This window comes from Mastacembelus armatus, chromosome 12 (genome assembly GCF_900324485.2).
Source record: "Mastacembelus armatus chromosome 12, fMasArm1.2, whole genome shotgun sequence".
Lineage (NCBI taxonomy): Eukaryota > Metazoa > Chordata > Actinopteri > Synbranchiformes > Mastacembelidae > Mastacembelus > Mastacembelus armatus.
Window position 1 is genome coordinate 1,377,706 of NC_046644.1, and position 18,807 is coordinate 1,396,512.

General features: G+C 40.2%; 1 protein-coding gene across 3 annotated transcripts; it reads right to left on the bottom strand.

The window, feature by feature from the left end:
* Positions 1-11,349: 11,349 nt before the first annotated feature.
* june (JunE proto-oncogene, AP-1 transcription factor subunit) lies at positions 11,350-18,548 on the bottom strand. 3 transcript variants are annotated; one of them, XM_026298434.2, is made up of 2 exons: positions 18,369-18,548; positions 11,350-15,932 (listed from the first exon to the last, which is right to left on the bottom strand). In XM_026298434.2, exon 2 carries the CDS (start codon positions 15,767-15,769, stop codon positions 14,726-14,728), a length of 1,044 nt encoding a protein of 347 aa, XP_026154219.1. In that variant the 5' UTR covers positions 15,770-15,932; positions 18,369-18,548; the 3' UTR covers positions 11,350-14,725. The 3 variants fall into 3 exon arrangements, with proteins under 3 accessions (XP_026154219.1, XP_026154220.1, XP_026154221.1); XM_026298435.1 differs by having other exon boundaries at positions 18,095-18,406; XM_026298436.1 differs by lacking the exon at positions 18,369-18,548 and adding an exon at positions 17,309-17,534.
* Between the last annotated feature and the right edge of the window lie 259 nt (positions 18,549-18,807).

Genomic DNA, 18,807 nt, shown 5'->3' on the forward strand with positions numbered 1-18,807 from the left:
GATGTAAAAGCCCTTTTGATTTCATAAAAAACTAGCGTAAGGCAGCAGTGCATGTTGGACTGAGGGTTTCTAAACATGCAAAACTACAATAACAGGCGCTGACGTTCACTGTCAGCACTCATTTATTCACAAACGTCTTTATTTTTAACAAACAAAATCATCAGAGAGCAGTATGACAGAGAAACAACAAGACAGCAAACACACCAATAAGGCATGGCACACTCTGTGTGTGTGTGTGTGTGTGTGTGTGTGTGTGTGTGTGTGTGTGTGTGTGTGTGTGTGTGTGTGTTGAGGTGTGGGTGGAGGGGGTATTAGTCACCAGAAATGGCACTCAGCCTCTCTCTCTTTCTCAGTAAGTGGGTCACTCCATCTGGAGCAGAATATGGAAAAACAGCAACACAACATTTTCTACCAAACAGTTTAGCACAAAAACACTTGTTTCTGTCAGTTTGAAGTCAGGCTGAAGTAAAAACACTGAAAACAATCAAATGTTGATGGGTCAGCTGGTTGGATCATTTATTTCTGTGAAATTCATATCACCACCAACCAAAAACAAATTTGATGTACCTTTTATATCCAGGTGAATTAAGACAAAGTTGTTTTAACAATAAGTTCAGAGTTTTTTTATGGAGATCCCTGAAAGTAAGAGATTTTCAGATGGATAGTTTTACTATGAAAACATTTTATAGACCTTAAATGTCATTATAAACCCTGAAACTAGGGTTTTTTGGGATTAATGTCATTATAATTGATGGTGTGTTTACATTGTATTTCCATTCACCCAGGCTTTGTGTTCATGTCAGATTGTCATTAATGCTGAACATCTGTCAGTATTGGTCATGAGTAAAAAATGATCTTTGAATTTGTTATGGGGTCAAGAATGAACTTTCATGTTTTGAATATTAAAAACAAAAACCTAAACTCAAATTCCCCTACAGGATTTTTTGAGTTTCTAGCCACATCTCATGGTCTTCTTCTGCAGATGTGTGTGAGGAGGTGTGCAGGGTATCACTCTACACTAACAGTACTCAATCTCCATCTACAGGAAGACTGGGTGGTGTGAAAGTAGTATAAGTGGTCTTTGAGCTGCTATTGTCTAAATGGAGCATATTATATAGGCCAAGCTATTGAAATGTAAATACTGATATACAAGGCTCTCACATGGCCTGGAGGGTAATATGTGACTCTTTAGCTCCTAAAAACTCCACAATATAGTATGTTCCCACAGCCTCTAACTGTGTCTGCTGGGCAGGTAGTGAACAGTGGACAGTTTTCACAGTTCTGCTGCTGATGGAGCAGGAAAGAGCAGTGAAGATGAACCCACACGCAATGCGGTTAGGTGATATTGACCTGTGAGTTTCTTACGACATACAGCATGTGACCCCATACATATAGACATTCAATATTAATATAGAAATATTGATTATAGCAATAAGGAGGCTTTTAAATTTAGATGAGAATTCATTGAATGTATTAATCAGCCTGAATGTAATGTTTGGTGGGAACACTATTCATACCATTAACTGCCTGCCATTTTTTGTGCTGCTAAGCTTTTAACACTGCAGCATGCAACTAAACTCCATACTGTGGATAAATAAATAAAATAAAGAAAAATCTTTTTCAGAAATGCAGCAAAATTGTTTTGATGTGGTAGTTCTTTGTGGGCACTCATTGCATGTCAGTCAGATATGTTCATATAAACATTTTTCTTAATATTGTTGAAAAGTAATGCATTCTCTGCCATTACATATCCTTCATAGCACAACTTTTTTGTTTTTGCACACTTGTGGAACATAAACACAAACTAAAATTTTGGGAAACAGGATTGGATTCTAACCTGGCTCATCAAGTTTGGCACAAAAACGTTTATAAAAATGTTCCTTGAATACAAAACCTCAGTTGTGCAACCTCTGCTGAGGTCTGCGTCATTAGATTAAAGGATGTACTATTATTTTTTTAAATTGTCAAACGTTGGTTTCATTTAGAGAGGTTTTCTGGACTGCCTATGTGTGGCTGATAACAGTCTGACTGATGTGTCATTGAAAGGTTTTCCATAAACATTGTCATTAACTGAGGTGACTCAGTTTGACTTCAACTTTGACAACAAAAACTGTAACCTATTACCTCTCTCCTACTTTGAACTGAGATCTCAAGCTCTATTAGATCTTAGAATTTTTGCTAATAATAATGTATTATGTATAATGTTTTAACAATGTATTCATCTTCAGTTAAACCTATGGTAGTAAGATGTCATACAGTTAGCGGTCATGAATCAACATTTCAGTTTGTGAAATCCCCTGATCACAGTGCTTTCCCTCTAAACATGTCAGCACTGCTTCCCTTCACTGTCTCATTCTTAATCATCATGTTTCAATGAAGGCAGGCATAGCAGGGCTGCGTCATTATGGTTACAATGATGAACATGGTTGAGGTTGCAGAGTGGTCATGGATAAAAGATACAACACTGATGGGAAACAGGACACAAATGGCTCCTAAGTCCTTTTTTTGCTGTCCCATCCATTTATCCAGCCCAACTTCTTAGTGTAAACTACATCACATTATATAGGACTGTACATCACCTGACTTCCTCATTTGGTGAATTACTGCATGCTGTCTAACTATAAAACCTAACTATGTGTGTAATAAGGGATGTTTTGTACAAGAGACAGACTTGTCATGTAGTATAGTAAGAAATATAAAAGAGGTGCTTCAGTTCTGAAGATCTGATTCACTGAAAGTGAAATCACTTCACCCTGATGACTCATCAATGAGTGAAACACACAGAGCACTCTGAGGAGAAATGGATAGATGAACCTGTAGTGTACTTTTGGTCTGAGTCTGTCTTAATGATCTTCAACCCCTTAATTCCAGCATCACTAATGAGAGGCTGTAAAACCGAAACCCTGACCCTAAAAGCCTTTGAATTAGATTATAACTTGTTATGGCTTTGTTACTTCAAGTGACCCCATCACTTTTCACACAGGCTGTTCATATAAACAGTTTCTTAAGATAAATCATGATTAAGTCATGCGATCATGTTAACTAATTTTAAATTGTCTTGCCGTGTGTCTGTGTTTTATGTATGTAAATTTATACTGTTCCTTGGTGTTGTTCTGTTTTACCTGCCTCAGGAGTGTCGTGGAAAAAACAGAGGCAAATCTCAGGTCAAATAATGGAAAATTTAATAGGCAAAGCAACAGGCAAAAACAACAGTCACAACAGAATATACGGCCTGTAGGACGGGTCAATACCGATTGACCACGAACACAGAAAATGATCAGCTTTTATATCAGTTGAACAGCATTAATTTACACATCAGTCACTCACATGTAAATCATGCTGGCAGGATGGCATACATAATATAATTAGCGTCTCTATTTTATTAACTGGCCCTTAAATGTGTGGGGACAGTATTCATATCAGCTTCTTACTGCAATCATCTTCTGATGGTTATCTTTCACTATTTATATAATTTGATTTTTACATTTTCTGGGGGTCCTGGGTGCTGTGAAAGGTTAGTCCTGTTGTAATTCAATTCAATTCAATTCAATTCAATTCAATTTTATTTGTATAGCGCCAAATCACAATACAAATCATCTCAAGGCACTTTACAAAAACTAAAACTAAAAACCCAACAATTCCCTTATGAGCAAGCACTTGGCGACAGTGGAGAGGAAGAAACTCCCTTTAACGGAAGAAAAAAACCTCCAGCAGAACCGGGCTCAGTTTGGGCGGCCATCTGCCTCGACCGGTTGGGGTGAGTGGATAGAGCAGAGAGAAAAGAACAGCAACAATAAACAACAAATAGACACTGCAAGTTGGTGGGGCCAGTAACTGCACATCAGCGATAAACAGCTCCAGGACCAGGGACACCTGCAGAAGGTACAGAGAGAGAGAGAGAGAGAGAGAGAGAGAGGGAGGGAGAGAGCACAAACTAGGGGAGAGAGAGAGCACAAGGTTAGTGACATTCAATGGTGGAATATACATGAGGTGGGAGAGAAGAGGGGGGGGGGGGGGGGGGGGGGGGGGTTAGGGTAGGGGAGCTCAGTGCACCGATGGTCCTCGGGCAGTCTAGGCCTATAGCAGCATAACTAACTAAGGGATGGTTCAGGGTTGCCTGAAGCCAGCCCTAACTATATGCTTTGTCAAAGAGGAAGGTTTTAAGTCTAGCCTTAAAAGTACAGAGAGTGTCTGCCTCCTGAACCCAGGCTGAGAGCTGGTTCCACAGGAGAGGAGCTTGATAGCTAAAGGCTCTGCCTCCCATTCTGCTTTTGAGAACTCTGGGAACCACAAGTAGGCCTACACTCTGAGTGGTGGTCTGTTGGGATAATATGGTACTATGAGGTCTTTAAGGTATGAAGGAGCTTGATTATGAAGGGATTTGTATGTGAGAAGAAGGATTTTAAATTCTATTCTATATTTTACAGGGAGCCAATGAAGAGAAGCCAATATAGGAGAAATATGATCTCTCTTGCTAGTTCCTGTCAGGACTCTGGCTGCGGCATTCTGGATTAATTGGAGGCTTTTTATTAAGATATTAGGACATCCAGATAGTAATGAGTTACAGTAATCTAGCCTTGAGGAAACAAATGCATGGACTAGTTTTTCTGCATCATTTTGAGACAGGATGTTCCTAATTTTGGAAATGTTGTGCAGGTGAAAGAATGCAGTTCTAGAAATTTGTTTTATGTGTGAGTTAAAGGACATGTCCTGGTCAAAAATAACTCCAAGGTTTTTTACAGTAGTGCTGGAGGCCAGGGCTATGCCATCTAGAGTAGCTATAATTTTAGAAAAGTTATTTCTGAGATTTTTAGGCCCAAATATAATGACTTCTGTTTTCTCAGAGTTTAAAAGTAAAAAGTTACTGGTCATCCAGGCCTTTATGTCAGTTAGACAGGCTTGAAGTCTGGTTAACTGGTTTGTGTTAACAGGTTTAATAGATAGATATAACTGAGTGTCATCCGCATAGCAGTGGTAATTAATAGAGTGCTTCCTAATGATATATCCTAATATCCTAAAGGAAGCATGTACAGGGTGAACAGAATCGGTCCTAGCACAGAACCTTGTGGAACTCCATAACTAACTTTTGTTCGTGTGGAAGGTTCATCATGGATATGAACAAACTGGAATCTGTCCGATAAATAGGATTGGAACCACTTTAACGCTGTTCCTCTGATACCAATCACATGCTCCAGTCTCTGTAATAAGATGTTGTGGTCAATGGTGTCGAATGCTGCACTAAGGTCTAGGAGGACAAGTATCGAAACAAGTCCATTATCTGAGGCTAAGAGAAGATCGTTGGTAACTTTCAACAGTGCTGTTTCTGTACTATGATGTGCTCTAAATCCTGATTGGAAATCTTCAAATAGTTTATTCCTGTGTAAGTGGTCTGATAGCTGCTTAGCAACAGCTTTTTCTAGGATTTTAGAAATAAATGGCAGGTTGGATATTGGTCTATAATTAGCCAAGACTCCTGGATCAAGACTCGGCTTTTTGAGTAAAGGTTTGATTACTGCAGTCTTAAAGGCCTGTGGTACGTAGCCTGATACTAGAGATAAATTTACCAAGTCCAATAAAGATGAGTTCATTAATGGCAGGGTGCCTTTAAGCAGTCTAGTCGGGATGGGGTCTAAGAGACACGTTGATGATTTCGATGAAGCAACTACTGATGTAAATTCAGAGAGATCTATAGGAGAGAAGCAGTCTAAACATAACTGAGGTCCTACAGATGATTCAAGAGCTACTGTAGTAAAAGATTCATTTATTGCAGGTATAGGAAGCATCTGCTGAATTTTATCTCTAATAGTTGTGATTTTATTTGTAAAGAAACTCATAAATTCATCACTGCTGAGAGCTAAGGGAACACTGGGCTCAACAGAGCTGTGACTTTTTGTCAGCCTGGCTACAGTGCTGAAAAGAAACCTGGGATTGTTCTTATTTTCCTCTATTAGTGATGAATAGTATGTAGTTCTGGCTTTACGGAGAGCTTTTTTATATGTTAGTAGACTGTTTTTCCAGGCTAGAAAAATTTCCTCTAAGTTTGTGGAACGCCACTTCCTTTCCAGCCTTCGTGATGCCTGCTTTAAGGTACGAACATGTAAATTATACCATGGGGCTAGTCTTCTCTGATTCACTAACTTCTTTTTCAGAGGGGCTACAGAATCAAGCGTTTCACGCAGTGAGGTTACAGCGCTGTCAACAACATGATCAATTTGGTAGGGAGTGGGATTGAAGCAGCTGCCCTCCACTATGTTTATACTTGGCATAGATGCAAATAAAGATGGAATCATTTTCTTAAATTTATTAACAGCGTTGTCGGATAAACATCTGCTGTAGTGGAATTTTCTTCCAGACGCTGCATGATCCATCATTTTAAATTCGAAAGTTATTAAAGAATGATCTGACAAAACAGGATTTGGGGGAAAAATTATTAGATGTTCAATTTCGATGCCATAGGTCAGAACAAGATCAAGGGTGTGATTGAAACAGTGGGTGGGTTTAGTAACGTTTTGAATGAAACCAATTGAATCTAATATAGAATTAAATGCAATGCTGAGGCTGTTATTTTCAACATCTACATGAATGTTAAAATCTCCCACTATAATGACTTTATCTGATCTAAGCACTAAATCAGACAGGAAGTCAGGGAATTCAGTTAAAAACTCTGAGTAAGGGACAGGTGGACGGTACACAGTGACAAGTAGAACTGGTTTTTGTGTTTTCCAGTTTGGATGCGAGAGACTAAGAGGGAGGCTCTTAAATGAGTTAAAATTGTTCTGAGGATGAAAGTTTAATAATAAGTTTGAGTGGAAGATTGTAGCTACTCCTCCACCTCGACCTGTGCTTCGAGGAACATGATATTTTTTATGACTGAGGGGGGTTGATTCATTCAGACTGACATATTCATCCTGCTGTAACCAGGTTTCAGTAAGATAAAGTAGGTCAATTTGGTGATCAGTTATCAAATCATTTACTAACAGAGATTTAGAAGAAAGGGACCTAATATTTAATAATCCACATTTGACAGTTCTGTTTTTCTGTTCAATAAGAGGAGTGGTCTTAATTTTTATTAAGTTTTTATGAATAACTCCTCTTCTGTTAACTTCTGATTTGATTGATTTATATGTTCATTACAAATAAAATCACAACTATTAGAGATAAAATTCAGCAGATGCTTCCTATACCTGCAATAAATGAATCTTCTACTACAGTAGCTCTTGAATCATCTGTAGGACCTCAGTTATGTTTAGACTGCTTCTCTCCCATAGATCTCTGAATTTACATCAGTAGTTGCTTCATCGAAATCATCAACGTGTCTCTTAGACCCCATCCCGACTAGACTGCTTAAAGACACCCTGCCATTAATGAACTCATCTTTATTAGACTGGGTAAATTTATCTCTAGTATCAGGCTACGTACCACAGGCCTTTAAGACTGCAGTAATCAATCCTTTACTCAAAAAGCCTAGTCTTGATCCAGGAGTCTTGGCTAATTATAGACCAATATCCAACCTGCCATTTATTTCTAAAATCCTAGAAAAAGCTGTTGCTAAGCAGCTATCAGACCACTTACACAGGAATGAACTATTTGAAGATTTTCAATCAGGATTTAGAGCACATCATACTACAGAAACAGCACTGTTGAAAGTTACCAACGATCTCCTTTTAGCCTCAGATAATGGACTTGTTTCAATTCTTGTCCTCCTGTACCTTAGTGCTGCATTCGACACCACTGACCACAACATCTTATTACAGAGACTGGAGCATGTGACTGGTATCAGAGGAACAGCGTTAAAATGGTTCCAATCCTATTTATCGGACAGATTCCAGTTTGTTCATGTCCATGGTGAACCTTCCACTCGAAGAAAAGTTAGTTATGGAGTTCCACAAGGTTCTGTGCTAGGATCGATTCTGTTCACCCTGTACATGCTTCCTCTAGGCTATGTCATTAGGAAGCACTCTATTAATTACCACTGCTATGCAGGTGACACTCAGTTGTATCTATCTATTAAACCTGTTAACACAAACCAGTTAACCAGACTTCAAGCCTGTCTAACTGACATAAAGGCCTGGATGACCAGTAACTTTTTACTTTTAAACTCTGAGAAAACAGAAGTCATTATATTTGGGCCTAAAAATCTCAGAAATAACTTTTCTAAAATTATAGCTACTCTAGATGGCATAGCCCTGGCCTCCACTACTGTAAAAAAACTTGGAGTTATTTTTGACCAGGACATGTCCTTTAATTCACACATAAAACAAATCTCTAGAACTGCATTCTTTCACCTGCGCAACATTTCCAAAATTAGGAGCTTCCTGTCTCAAAATGATGTAGAAAAACTAGTCCATGCATTTGTTACCTCAAGGCTAGATTACTGTAACTCATTACTATCTGGATGTCCCAATATCTCCATAAAACGCCTCCAATTAATCCAGAATGCCGTAGCCAGAGTCCTGACAGGAACTAGCAAGAGAGATCATATTTCTCCTATATTGGCTTCTCTTCATTGGCTCCCTGTAAAATATAGAATAGAATTTAAAATCTTTCTTCTCACATACAAATCCCTTCATAATCAAGTTCCTTCATACCTTAAAGACCTCATAGTACCATATTATCCCAATAGACCACTTTGCTCTCAGAGTGCAGTTCGACTTGTGGTTCCCAGAGTTTCCAGAAGCAGACTGGGAGGCAGAGCCTTTAGTTATCAAGCTCCTCTCCTGCGGAACCACCTCCCAGCCTGGGTTCAGGAGGCAGACACTCTCTGTACTTTTAAGGCTAGACTTAAAACCTTCCTCTTTGACAAAGCATATAGTTAGGGCTGGCTTCAGGCAACCCTGAACCATCCCTTAGTTATGCTGCTATAGGCCTAGACTGCCCGAGGACCATCGGTGCACTGAGCTCCCCTACCCTTACCCCCCCCAACCCCCCCCCCTCCCCTCCCCTCTCTTCTCTCCTCCCACCTCATGTATATTCCACCATTGAATGTCACTAACCTTGTGCTCTCTCTCTCCCCTAGTTTGTGCTCTCTCCCTCTCCCTCTCTCTCTGTTCTCTCTGTACCTTCTGCAGGTGTCCCCGGTCCTGGAGCTGTATATTGCTGATGTGCAGTTACTGGTCCCACCAACCTGCAGTGTCTATCTGTTGTTCATTGTTGCTGTTCTTTTCTCTCTGCTCTATCCACTCACCCCAACCGGTCGAGGCAGATGGCCGCCCAAACTGAGCCCGGTTCTGCTGGAGGTTTTTTTTCTTCCGTTAAAGGGAGTTTTTTCCTCTCCACTGTCGCCAAGTGCTTGCTCATAAGGGAATTGTTGGGTTTTTAGTTTTAGTTTTTGTAAAGTGCCTTGAGATGATTCGTATTGTGATTTGGCGCTATACAAATAAAATTGAATTGAATTGAATTGAGTATCTCCATAAAAAGCCTCCAGTTAATCCAGAATGCCGCAGCCAGTGTCCTGACAGGAACTAGCAAAAGAGATCATATTTCTCCTATATTAGCTTCTCTTCATTGGCTCCCTGTAAAATATAGAATAGAATTTAAAATCCTTCTCCTCACATACAAATCCCTTCATGATCAAGCTCCTTCATACCTTAAAGACCTCATAGTACCATATTATCCCAATAGACCACTTCGCTCTCAGAGTCTACTTGTGGTTCCCAGAGTTCCCAAAAGCAGAATGGGAGGCAGAGCCTTTAGCTATCAAGCTCCTCTCCTGTGGAACCAGCTCCCAGCCTGGGTTCAGGAGGCAGACACTCTCTGTACTTTTAAGGCTAGACTTAAAACCTTCCTCTTTAACAAAGCGTATAGTTTTGCTTGGCTTCAGGCAACCCTGAACCATCCCTTAGTTATGCTGTTACAGGCCTGGACTGCCCGAGGACCATCGGTGCACTGAGCTCCCCTTCCCTAATCCTCCCCTCCCTTCCCTTCCCCTCCCCTCTCTTCCTCTCCTCCCACCTCATGTATATTCCACCATTGAATGTCACTAACCTTGTGCTCTCTCTCTCCCCTAGTTTGTGCTCTCTCCCTCTCTCTCTGTTCTCTCTGTACCTTCTGCAGGTGTCCCCGGTCCTGGAGCTGTATATTGCTGATGTGCAGTTACTGGTCCCACCAACCTGCAGTGTCTATCTGTTGTTTATTGTTGCTGTTCTTTTCTCTATGCTCTATCCACTCACCCCAACCGGTCGAGGCAGATGGCCGCCCAAACTGAGCCCGGTTCTGCTGGAGGTTTTTTCTTCCGTTAAAGGGAGTTTTTCCTCTCCACTGTCACCAAGTGCTTGCTCATAAGGGATTTGTTGGGTTTTTTGCTTTTGTAAAGTGCCTTGAGATGATTTGTATTGTGATTTGGTGCTATACAAATAAAATTGAATTGAAGTGAATTAATTATCAGGTCACTTTATATGTAATATTTCTTATTGGAAGGTCAATGAAATGACTACAAGTGAGCCACACTTACGTTTCTACAAATGAATGAGAGCCAGACCCAGGAGTGCAGACTCAAACTGTGGAAGTTTATTCTCAAGATGCAAAAGACTTTGTAATGCAAATCCTAGACAACAGGACACCAAGACAAGGTGTGGACGAGTGGACAGGCAGGCAAGTGACAAGCTTCCAGAGGAGCTTCAGTGGATAGGCAGCAGACCCCAGGAGAGCAAGCAGGTAAGTGGCGATGCTTCAGATTATCTCCAAGGCCACCAGTGAATTTGCAGACAAAAGATTCTACAAAGAGGATGCTGGGCTGTCAAGTGCCACAGTCTGAGCCGGAAGTACAATCTGGTGACGAGTAGAAGTGAAACATCAACTTTTAAGTCACGCTGCTGATGAGCCTGATTGGAAGTCACTGTCAGTGTCCGACCTACACACACACACATAACTCTAAAGAATTGCAAAATGTCCATCAATACATGCAAAGCAGCTAACAACAGATGCAGTCTGGGTGTTTTACTCCTATGCTAGAGCGGTGGCATTGGGGTTTTTACATGGGTGTCATATATTTTTAAGAGTGCAGGGTATTTGAACAAGTAATATTTTTTTAATGATTATTTAGTATTGAAATATTTAAGTTGTTTAATTAGCATTCACTTATTACAGAAAATTAACAACTATAATTATTAACAATGTATTGTTCATTATTGCTATCTGTGCAGCAAGACATTTTCAATAACAGAGTGAACATTGTGTAAGGGCATGTTTATTGATTATCACCCTTTTTTTGCCCAAGGTTTTCTAATGAAGTGGCATTTTTGTATTAGTATTTTCCTGTAATTATAATAATGACAATCTAAAAGCTTCAGTGAATATCTGTTTCATTAAATCACCAGAAAGTATCCATCTGGTTCTGTCACATGTCTCATTTTACAGTAAAAACAAAACCTAGGAAACTTCCTAATAAGGAAGTGTGTGACATACTTTGTCATTACAATAATTCCCAAATTTCTCAATATGAAACCAATATGTTTTACCTGAAGTCCTGGCCCTGTCAACACTCATGCTAACATTTAGTGTGCTCTTTCAGACACCCTGCTAAAACCAGTGCGTTTTGTATTAGCAAGGTGTTCAACAAACTACACCCGTGACAACATGTGGCTACTGCCACGTGGGCAGCCGTAACTGTGAAAGAACAAAAAGCAAGCCAGCAGCAGGTGAATATTTCATCACTTATATATTAACACAAACATCTCAACATAGCAAAAGTGTGAAGAACACAAATACATCTGTTTAACAAAAATACTCATGATAAATAGAGACCAAGTGTTTGCCAAAATCACATTGTACACACACATTTCAGTATATTAATGACAATTTGTATACATTTTTTTTACAAAAATAGAGTCATTACAGATGCCAAAAGCCTTGTTCAAGTTTAAAAAAGTAAAAAATAATAAATATTTGCTTGATACCCACAACAATATTTCTGAAAGTCTCTTGTTTGTCAAACAGAAAACATATAACACCATCTTAAACTCATGTAATTCTTGAGTGTTGTAGCATTATAATCAGTTTTTCTGCTGCTCACAAAACCTCTTTGAATGTGTTTGTTTTTTTTTTTGGCAGTTACATGTTTTTCTATCTGCTCTGTTATATTGTAACATTACATAGACGTGCAGTAAAGTCAGTGCAAAACAGAATTCAAAAATATAAAGGGAAAATGTGTGAGAAACTAAACCAACACAGTGTGTGAACCACTGTCCTTAGAAATTAAAGACCCACTCTAAATTTTCACCATATTCACAAATAAAGAAATCCAAAACAAGATGTACAGTTATCAAAGAGTAATGCGCTCAGAAATACAATGTATGATGTGTTTTCAATATAGAAAAGAATCCTGGCTTCAGATGGGCTGTCGTACATGTAGACATCTGAAACAAAGTTCAACAGTTCAACTACAATTCTTCCAAATGGGTGCTAAAAGGAGTGTCCTCCACAAAAACCAAAGGACCTCAGGAGCCTCCTTAAGTACCTACTGGAGCCCCCTCACATCAGTTAATATCCCCTGAAGAACATCTACACCCTCAAAGTCCTCTTCTTTATTCTCCAGCACATAAGGGACCCTTTCAAGTATCCCCAACCTCATAACCTCTTCTAGGTCTTCTGAAACCCCCATAAGGACCTGTACAGCCTCCTTTTGAGGGACACCTAGAATGCCTACACAGTGTCAAATGACTCATAATGGAAACCAGGATACCCATTAAGGACCTCAAAACCTCATAATCCCAGCAAGTATTATTTTCATACACATGTACAGATCTGACATGTGTACAGAACAGGTCTGAGTGATTTAATTCTTATATACATTTTGATGTACAAGATCACTGTTTTGACCTTTTCCAATTCCATTTTTTACACTGTAAAACATGTCCAATTTATTGAGTAATGTAAAGCCAAATATAGATGGTGTGCAATAATAATAATAATAATAACTAATAAAGCAATCATTAGCACAACAAGAAGGTTCTGGTTTTGAAACCCACAACTTAAAGACATGTAGGTTAATTTCTGACTCTAAACTGCCCACAGGTTTGAATATGGGTGTGAGTATTTGTCTATGTGACAGCCCTGTGATAGACTGGTGATCTGTCAGCAGTAATCTGTTTGGTTGCTGTTTTCCCACTGAAGCGGGAGAAACACTTTTGATATTCAACTGAAATAATTTTGTTGCAAAATCAAGCTTAAAATAATTTTCAGTTCAGCAAAACCAGCAGTAGATGTATTTCTTCCTTTCAGAAATACATGGAAATCCATTACCAGCAGGGGGTAAAATGGATCAAATGCTAAGAATGATAAGAAAAACATGACTTCCTGAAGTCAAAATAGCATAATGAGAAAGTTTGTAAGTAAAATGATGTTATATCAAGTAAAAACCACTTCATGAGTATCATTTCTCATTATTCCTAAAATTTCATAACTTCTCTTCCTGACAGAAATAGGTACAAGGATAACCGGACAACATGTTTACAACATTATTCGAAAGGTATAACTTGTTTACACAGTATTATCATAAAATGATAATAAAGCAGATACTGTATGAAATGCATCATGTTCACAATAGCAATCTGACCATTTTCATCTGCATTTAAGTCCAAAATTTCTCCTGCTGCAAAAAATGTAAGTCAAAAAACAATTACACCATAACTACTTTATAAAATCTAAATTGTTTTGTCTTAAAATAAATTCTACCCCATGCTGAGATTTGATTACATTTGATAAGTTAAAAAAATATAGAGAGCTTTAAGTTCGATATTCTTCCCCAAATCAAATCCAACTGCCGACTGAACAATCTTGGTTTTGCACATGGTGACTGAATCCACATCCATATGTCCTTGCTGAGGCGTCAAACTTAAATTTAATTTAGTCCTGATTCCAGAAAGACTTAGACCCAGTGAGAAATATTTCCAGCAGCCGACAAAACACCAAACACCCGCGTGACTGGAAAGTTCTGAGAATTGATGCTTATTAATCTGAATTAACACAGTTAGATTATAGTGAAATACAAGAAGTTACAGATCAGAAGAAGCAATAACCATTTGAAGTGAGGTCTTCGTAGGATTAGAAAAATGTCAGTAAAAATGTCTCCTTCAATACACTGACTACTGTAAATTTTAACAAGAAAATTCTAATTAGTCCTTAAACTAATTAAAGGTTTTACTGATGGTTTTCCACATAGCTGACATCACTGATTTTAGGTTTTAAGTTTTAATCTTTCCTGACTATGATTCAGTGAAACTTTAAAACCATGCTAGTATAAATAAAAAAAATATTTACCACCGGTGAAAATTTGTTTCTGTTTCCAGTACAGTTTATTTGCTGAGATATAATGACATTGCAAAATAAAAAACATTATTCATATTGGTGTAATGTTTTAAATAAATGTATTGTGTCTGTTCACACACATACGTCTGAGGGTCAAACTCAGTCTCTTTAAATTAAACCCAACACTATCAAAATTCCAAATCATCCAAAGTTTGGATTTCTCCCATATCAGGAATTCATCCCTTTGTCTCCTCCCTCTACCAAACTCCGCCCCCTCTAGTTGAATGACTGGTTCACAAGGGCTCAGTGCGAATGCTGCTCTACATCTCTCTGTCCCATTGAGGCAGTACTAACACCAAGTCACTCCTTCACTGCTCGCACTGATCACAAGTGAGCACAAGCAAAAAGCCCAAATTTTGAACATTACCACTTTGGCTTTTCTGTTTATTATCACATCCTGGTTCTCCAGTGTCCCCCCTCTTCAGCAGTTGGACTCCTCGCTGCCAGTGCCTCCCCCTACCCCTCCGGATTTGGCAGTAGAGGCTGAGCTGACAGTGATCTGGCAGCCATTGGTAACGTGACTCATTACTTTCTGTTTGAGTTGAGCGACCTGCTCCCTCAGCATGGCGGCAGTGGAGGCCAGGTCTGAGTTTTGGCTCTTCAGAACCTTCACCTTCTCCTCCAGCCGTGAGATCCGCTCCAGCTTCCGCTTGCGACACTTGGACGCGGCAATACGGTTGCGGAGCTTCTTGCGTTCAGCCTTGATTCGTTCTTGTGTCTCCAGGTCAATTGGAGAAAGCGAAGGTGGAGACATGGGGTCACCTGGTGGGTGAGGCACCTCAGGGACTGTCTGAGGAGCATCTAGGCCTCGAGCATGCGACTGAGGGCCTCCACTGCTGCCATGACCTGAGGCACCACCATATGCTAATTGCCCACTGGAATATGCCATCTGGCCTGGGTTGTAGCTGCTGAGGTTGGTGTAAACGGGCATGTCAGCACTGGACATCAGGTTCCTCTGGTAGGATGTCTGTAGGGAGACGGTGGAGGATGAGGATGGAGACATGTGGCCACCTCCCACCAACTGGTTCTGCTTGTGAAGGTCTGCAAGTGCTTTGACGAATCCATCAGCGAATCCTTCTTGCTCATTGGTTGCCTGGCTGCGATAGATGAAGGGGTTTGTGGAGTTGGATACAGGGCTTGTGGTGACCAGTCCCTGATTGGACTGGATGATCAGATGCTCCAGGTCAGGGGATGCTAGTTTTAGCAGGTTCATGTCCGCTGAAGATGCTGCTGAGGATGCAGCTGATGCCATTAGAGAGCTGTTGCCTGAAAGCCCAAGGTTAGTAGGGTTTCCGCCCCTAACTCCTGTTGCACCACCTCCATTGCCAGAAAAGTGATGACTGCCCGCAACTGACATGGCCTTCTTGCTTAACAGCATCTTATTGCCTGGGTAACGCTCGTATTCAGTGATCTGGCCGAAGCCGGGAACAGCAGGAGTGTCGTCGTGGTAGAAAGGAGTATCCATCTTGGCTGTCACTGACGAAGAAGCATCTCAGAATGAATCTTCATAATCAGATTAAGCTGAATATCAGACGGGATTGAAACGTTCCACTGAAGTCAGCAGCTGAAGGCTGAAGGCAGGCTGAAGAGAGGAAGAAGAAACAAAGAGAAGAAGAGAAGCCAAGTTCCTGTGGGAAAACAAACACTCCTGTGAGAGGAAGAGGAGGACCAAGAAGACAGAAAGATTACTGATGTGGTGGTGCTGGCACTAATGACGCTACTGCTGTATCTGTGTGGTTATTAGTGTACCTGCGTGTTATTTACTGTGTGACGTGAGACGAAAGACAAATATCTAGCTCTACCATGTGATATTATTCAATAATAATACTGATTAATACTGTTAGTTCAATAATACTACTAATTAATACTTAGTTCAATAATAATACTAATACTACTACGTGCATGATGCTTCCACACTGGGGACACCCTTGTAAAAACTCTCAGTCATCCAGGTGAAGTTATCTGGAAGCTGAGCAACTGGGCTTGCTCAGTTGGTTCAATATTTATATAAATAATATAATTATCCAAAGTTATTTATCTGCACTCAGTCTCCTTTAATTTTATTTCAAGTTCATCTCCCAATATTTGCTGTTTCTTATTTTGATTTTTGTACTTTTCTATATACTTTTAACTTGTCTTTTATTTCTGTAAAGCACTTTGAATTACTCTGTGTATGAATTGTGCTATATAAATAAACTTTCCGTGACGTGCCTTGCCTTCTAGTAGTTGAGTTGAAATGTTTCACTACTCAGTAGCTTCTTTAGTCTAAGGGGAGCTACTGAGTACTGTAGTATAGTGAAAGTAGTGGTCCCAGGTTTCCTTTAAGTGTCTGTGTGGTACTGCACCACTCACACTGTAAATGCTGAGTACTGCTGACTGCCTGATTTTGACAAATGTACCACTGATGGTAGAAACATTTTTTCTGCAATCATGGTTTTACCATTCAGAGCTGGACAAAGAGCTATATATATATATATATATATATATATAGAGAGAGAGAGAGAGAGAGAGAGAGAGAGAGAGAGAGAGAGAGAGAGAGAGACATATATTTCCATGTCATGGCGTTCATTTGTTGACTCCATGCAGCAGTACAAATGTCTGAGAGTGAAAGCAACCCTGCTGCTGGCTCAGCTGTGGAGCAGTTGCTTCCAGAAAGGAACAACTTCTGTAATTGGGAAAGCTTTCATAACATTAATAGCATTACAGCTTGCTGTAATCATTCTTCCTGTCCACATTGGCTATAAAGAAATCTTTGTTAGGTAATTCCAATGTAAGTGAAGCCCCTCTTTGTGCATTAGCAGACAATAATTGACTGCTGACACTAATACAAGAAGGGAATTTGGTCCCAAAAGTGCTGGAGTCAAGTCAAAGTGCAGATGTGTTATATAAGAAGTTTAGAATATGTTTTTAGACAGAACAAGAGATGAGGGAGCTCTGTGACCATGAAAAGAAGATGTACATATGTGAGCATGTCATTACTGTGACCTGGACAAACATCACCCACCTTTCACGCTGAAAAAGCAGAGGCAGCATCACAATGCCCCACTCTGTCATCTAGTAACATGAGATGAGACGCGTGAGCACCGAGCTCAGGTTGATCATCATCACGAACATTTGCTTCCCGATAATGAATCACATCAGTATGCCAAGGAAAAAAACTCTCTGCATTTCCTGGCTAAAGTACAAATAGCTCTTCATGTATGTTCAGGAGAGGGACATAGGAAAATTTGACAGCACATTCAGTGGAGCACATCAGGTATAAGTTAGAGTGATAAGCAGCTGCATGGAGCCAGTTGATCAGCTGCTGAACATCTGTCTGTGCCAGTGCTCAGCGGGGTTTTTGGCAGCTCCGGCTCGCTCTGCACTGCTACAGTACCCTATTTATGAGTGCTGAATGTAACAGATCACACTGTTAATGCAAGAGATCTAGATCCACACTGCCCGCCTCTACCTTTCAATGCTCTCTGGTGGACACAAGCAGCAATAGCAACAGTATTTCTAAAGACTTGGAACAAATCAGTAATCACTTTGTTGCTCTATTCTGAGGTACTGTGCTTGTAGTTTACTTGAGCACCTCCTGTTTCTGCTACTACACAGACTAATTTTTACATTTCACAATGAATTACTGGACTTTTCACTCATTTAGCCTACAGCTGTTGAAATGTCTAATCAACCAATAATGAGATATGATTTATCTGTAAAAAGTCTTGCTACAAACCAGCTCCACCACCTACAGCATTAAAATAGTGCGTTCACAATGACAGCAATAAAACAATGATAAAATCCGTACCAGTAAATAAACATTCATCTTAAGAAGCTGAAAAACTCGTTGATGAGTGCGGTCTCCCCCTCCTGTCACCTGTCAGGACTTCACCAGACGGTAACCCTGGTCAGCCTGTTAAAGTTCCCGGTGCAGCTGCCGGACCGATCAGCCAACACAACCGCCCTGACTAACCAGCGGCCAGCACGGCGCGTCCTGCAGCGCGTCCTGTGCCACCCCGACACGACACGACGGCTCCGTGTCAACATGGACAATAAGACGTTTGAAGAAGGCTGATACTCACGGATAGAAGAAGCAGGGAGCCGCTTTGCGATCCGACAACAGACAGAGTGAGTCACACGGAGTCAGGCTGAGCGCACACACATATGCGCGCGCGCGCACACACACACACACACACACACACACTGTCATAAAGTGACTCACTCAGATGCTTTGTGTTCATTAGGGTATTAACACATTTCTAACGAATCAAATCATTTGATGTTTGTTCGTCATATTTATTAACTTCAGTGGGCCTATATTTAAATCTCACATTTTAAAATACAAGGGCATCATTTCACTTTCTCTGCTGGAACTGGGCATAAAATCCAGCATCATCATAAGAAGGGTCTGAGTTAGGCTCAGCTCAGGGACAGACAGCTAAATAGCAGAATAATCCATGGGATAATGGAATAATCATTTTACAAAGTGCACTATAAGTCAGTTGAGTCTGACTTTACATG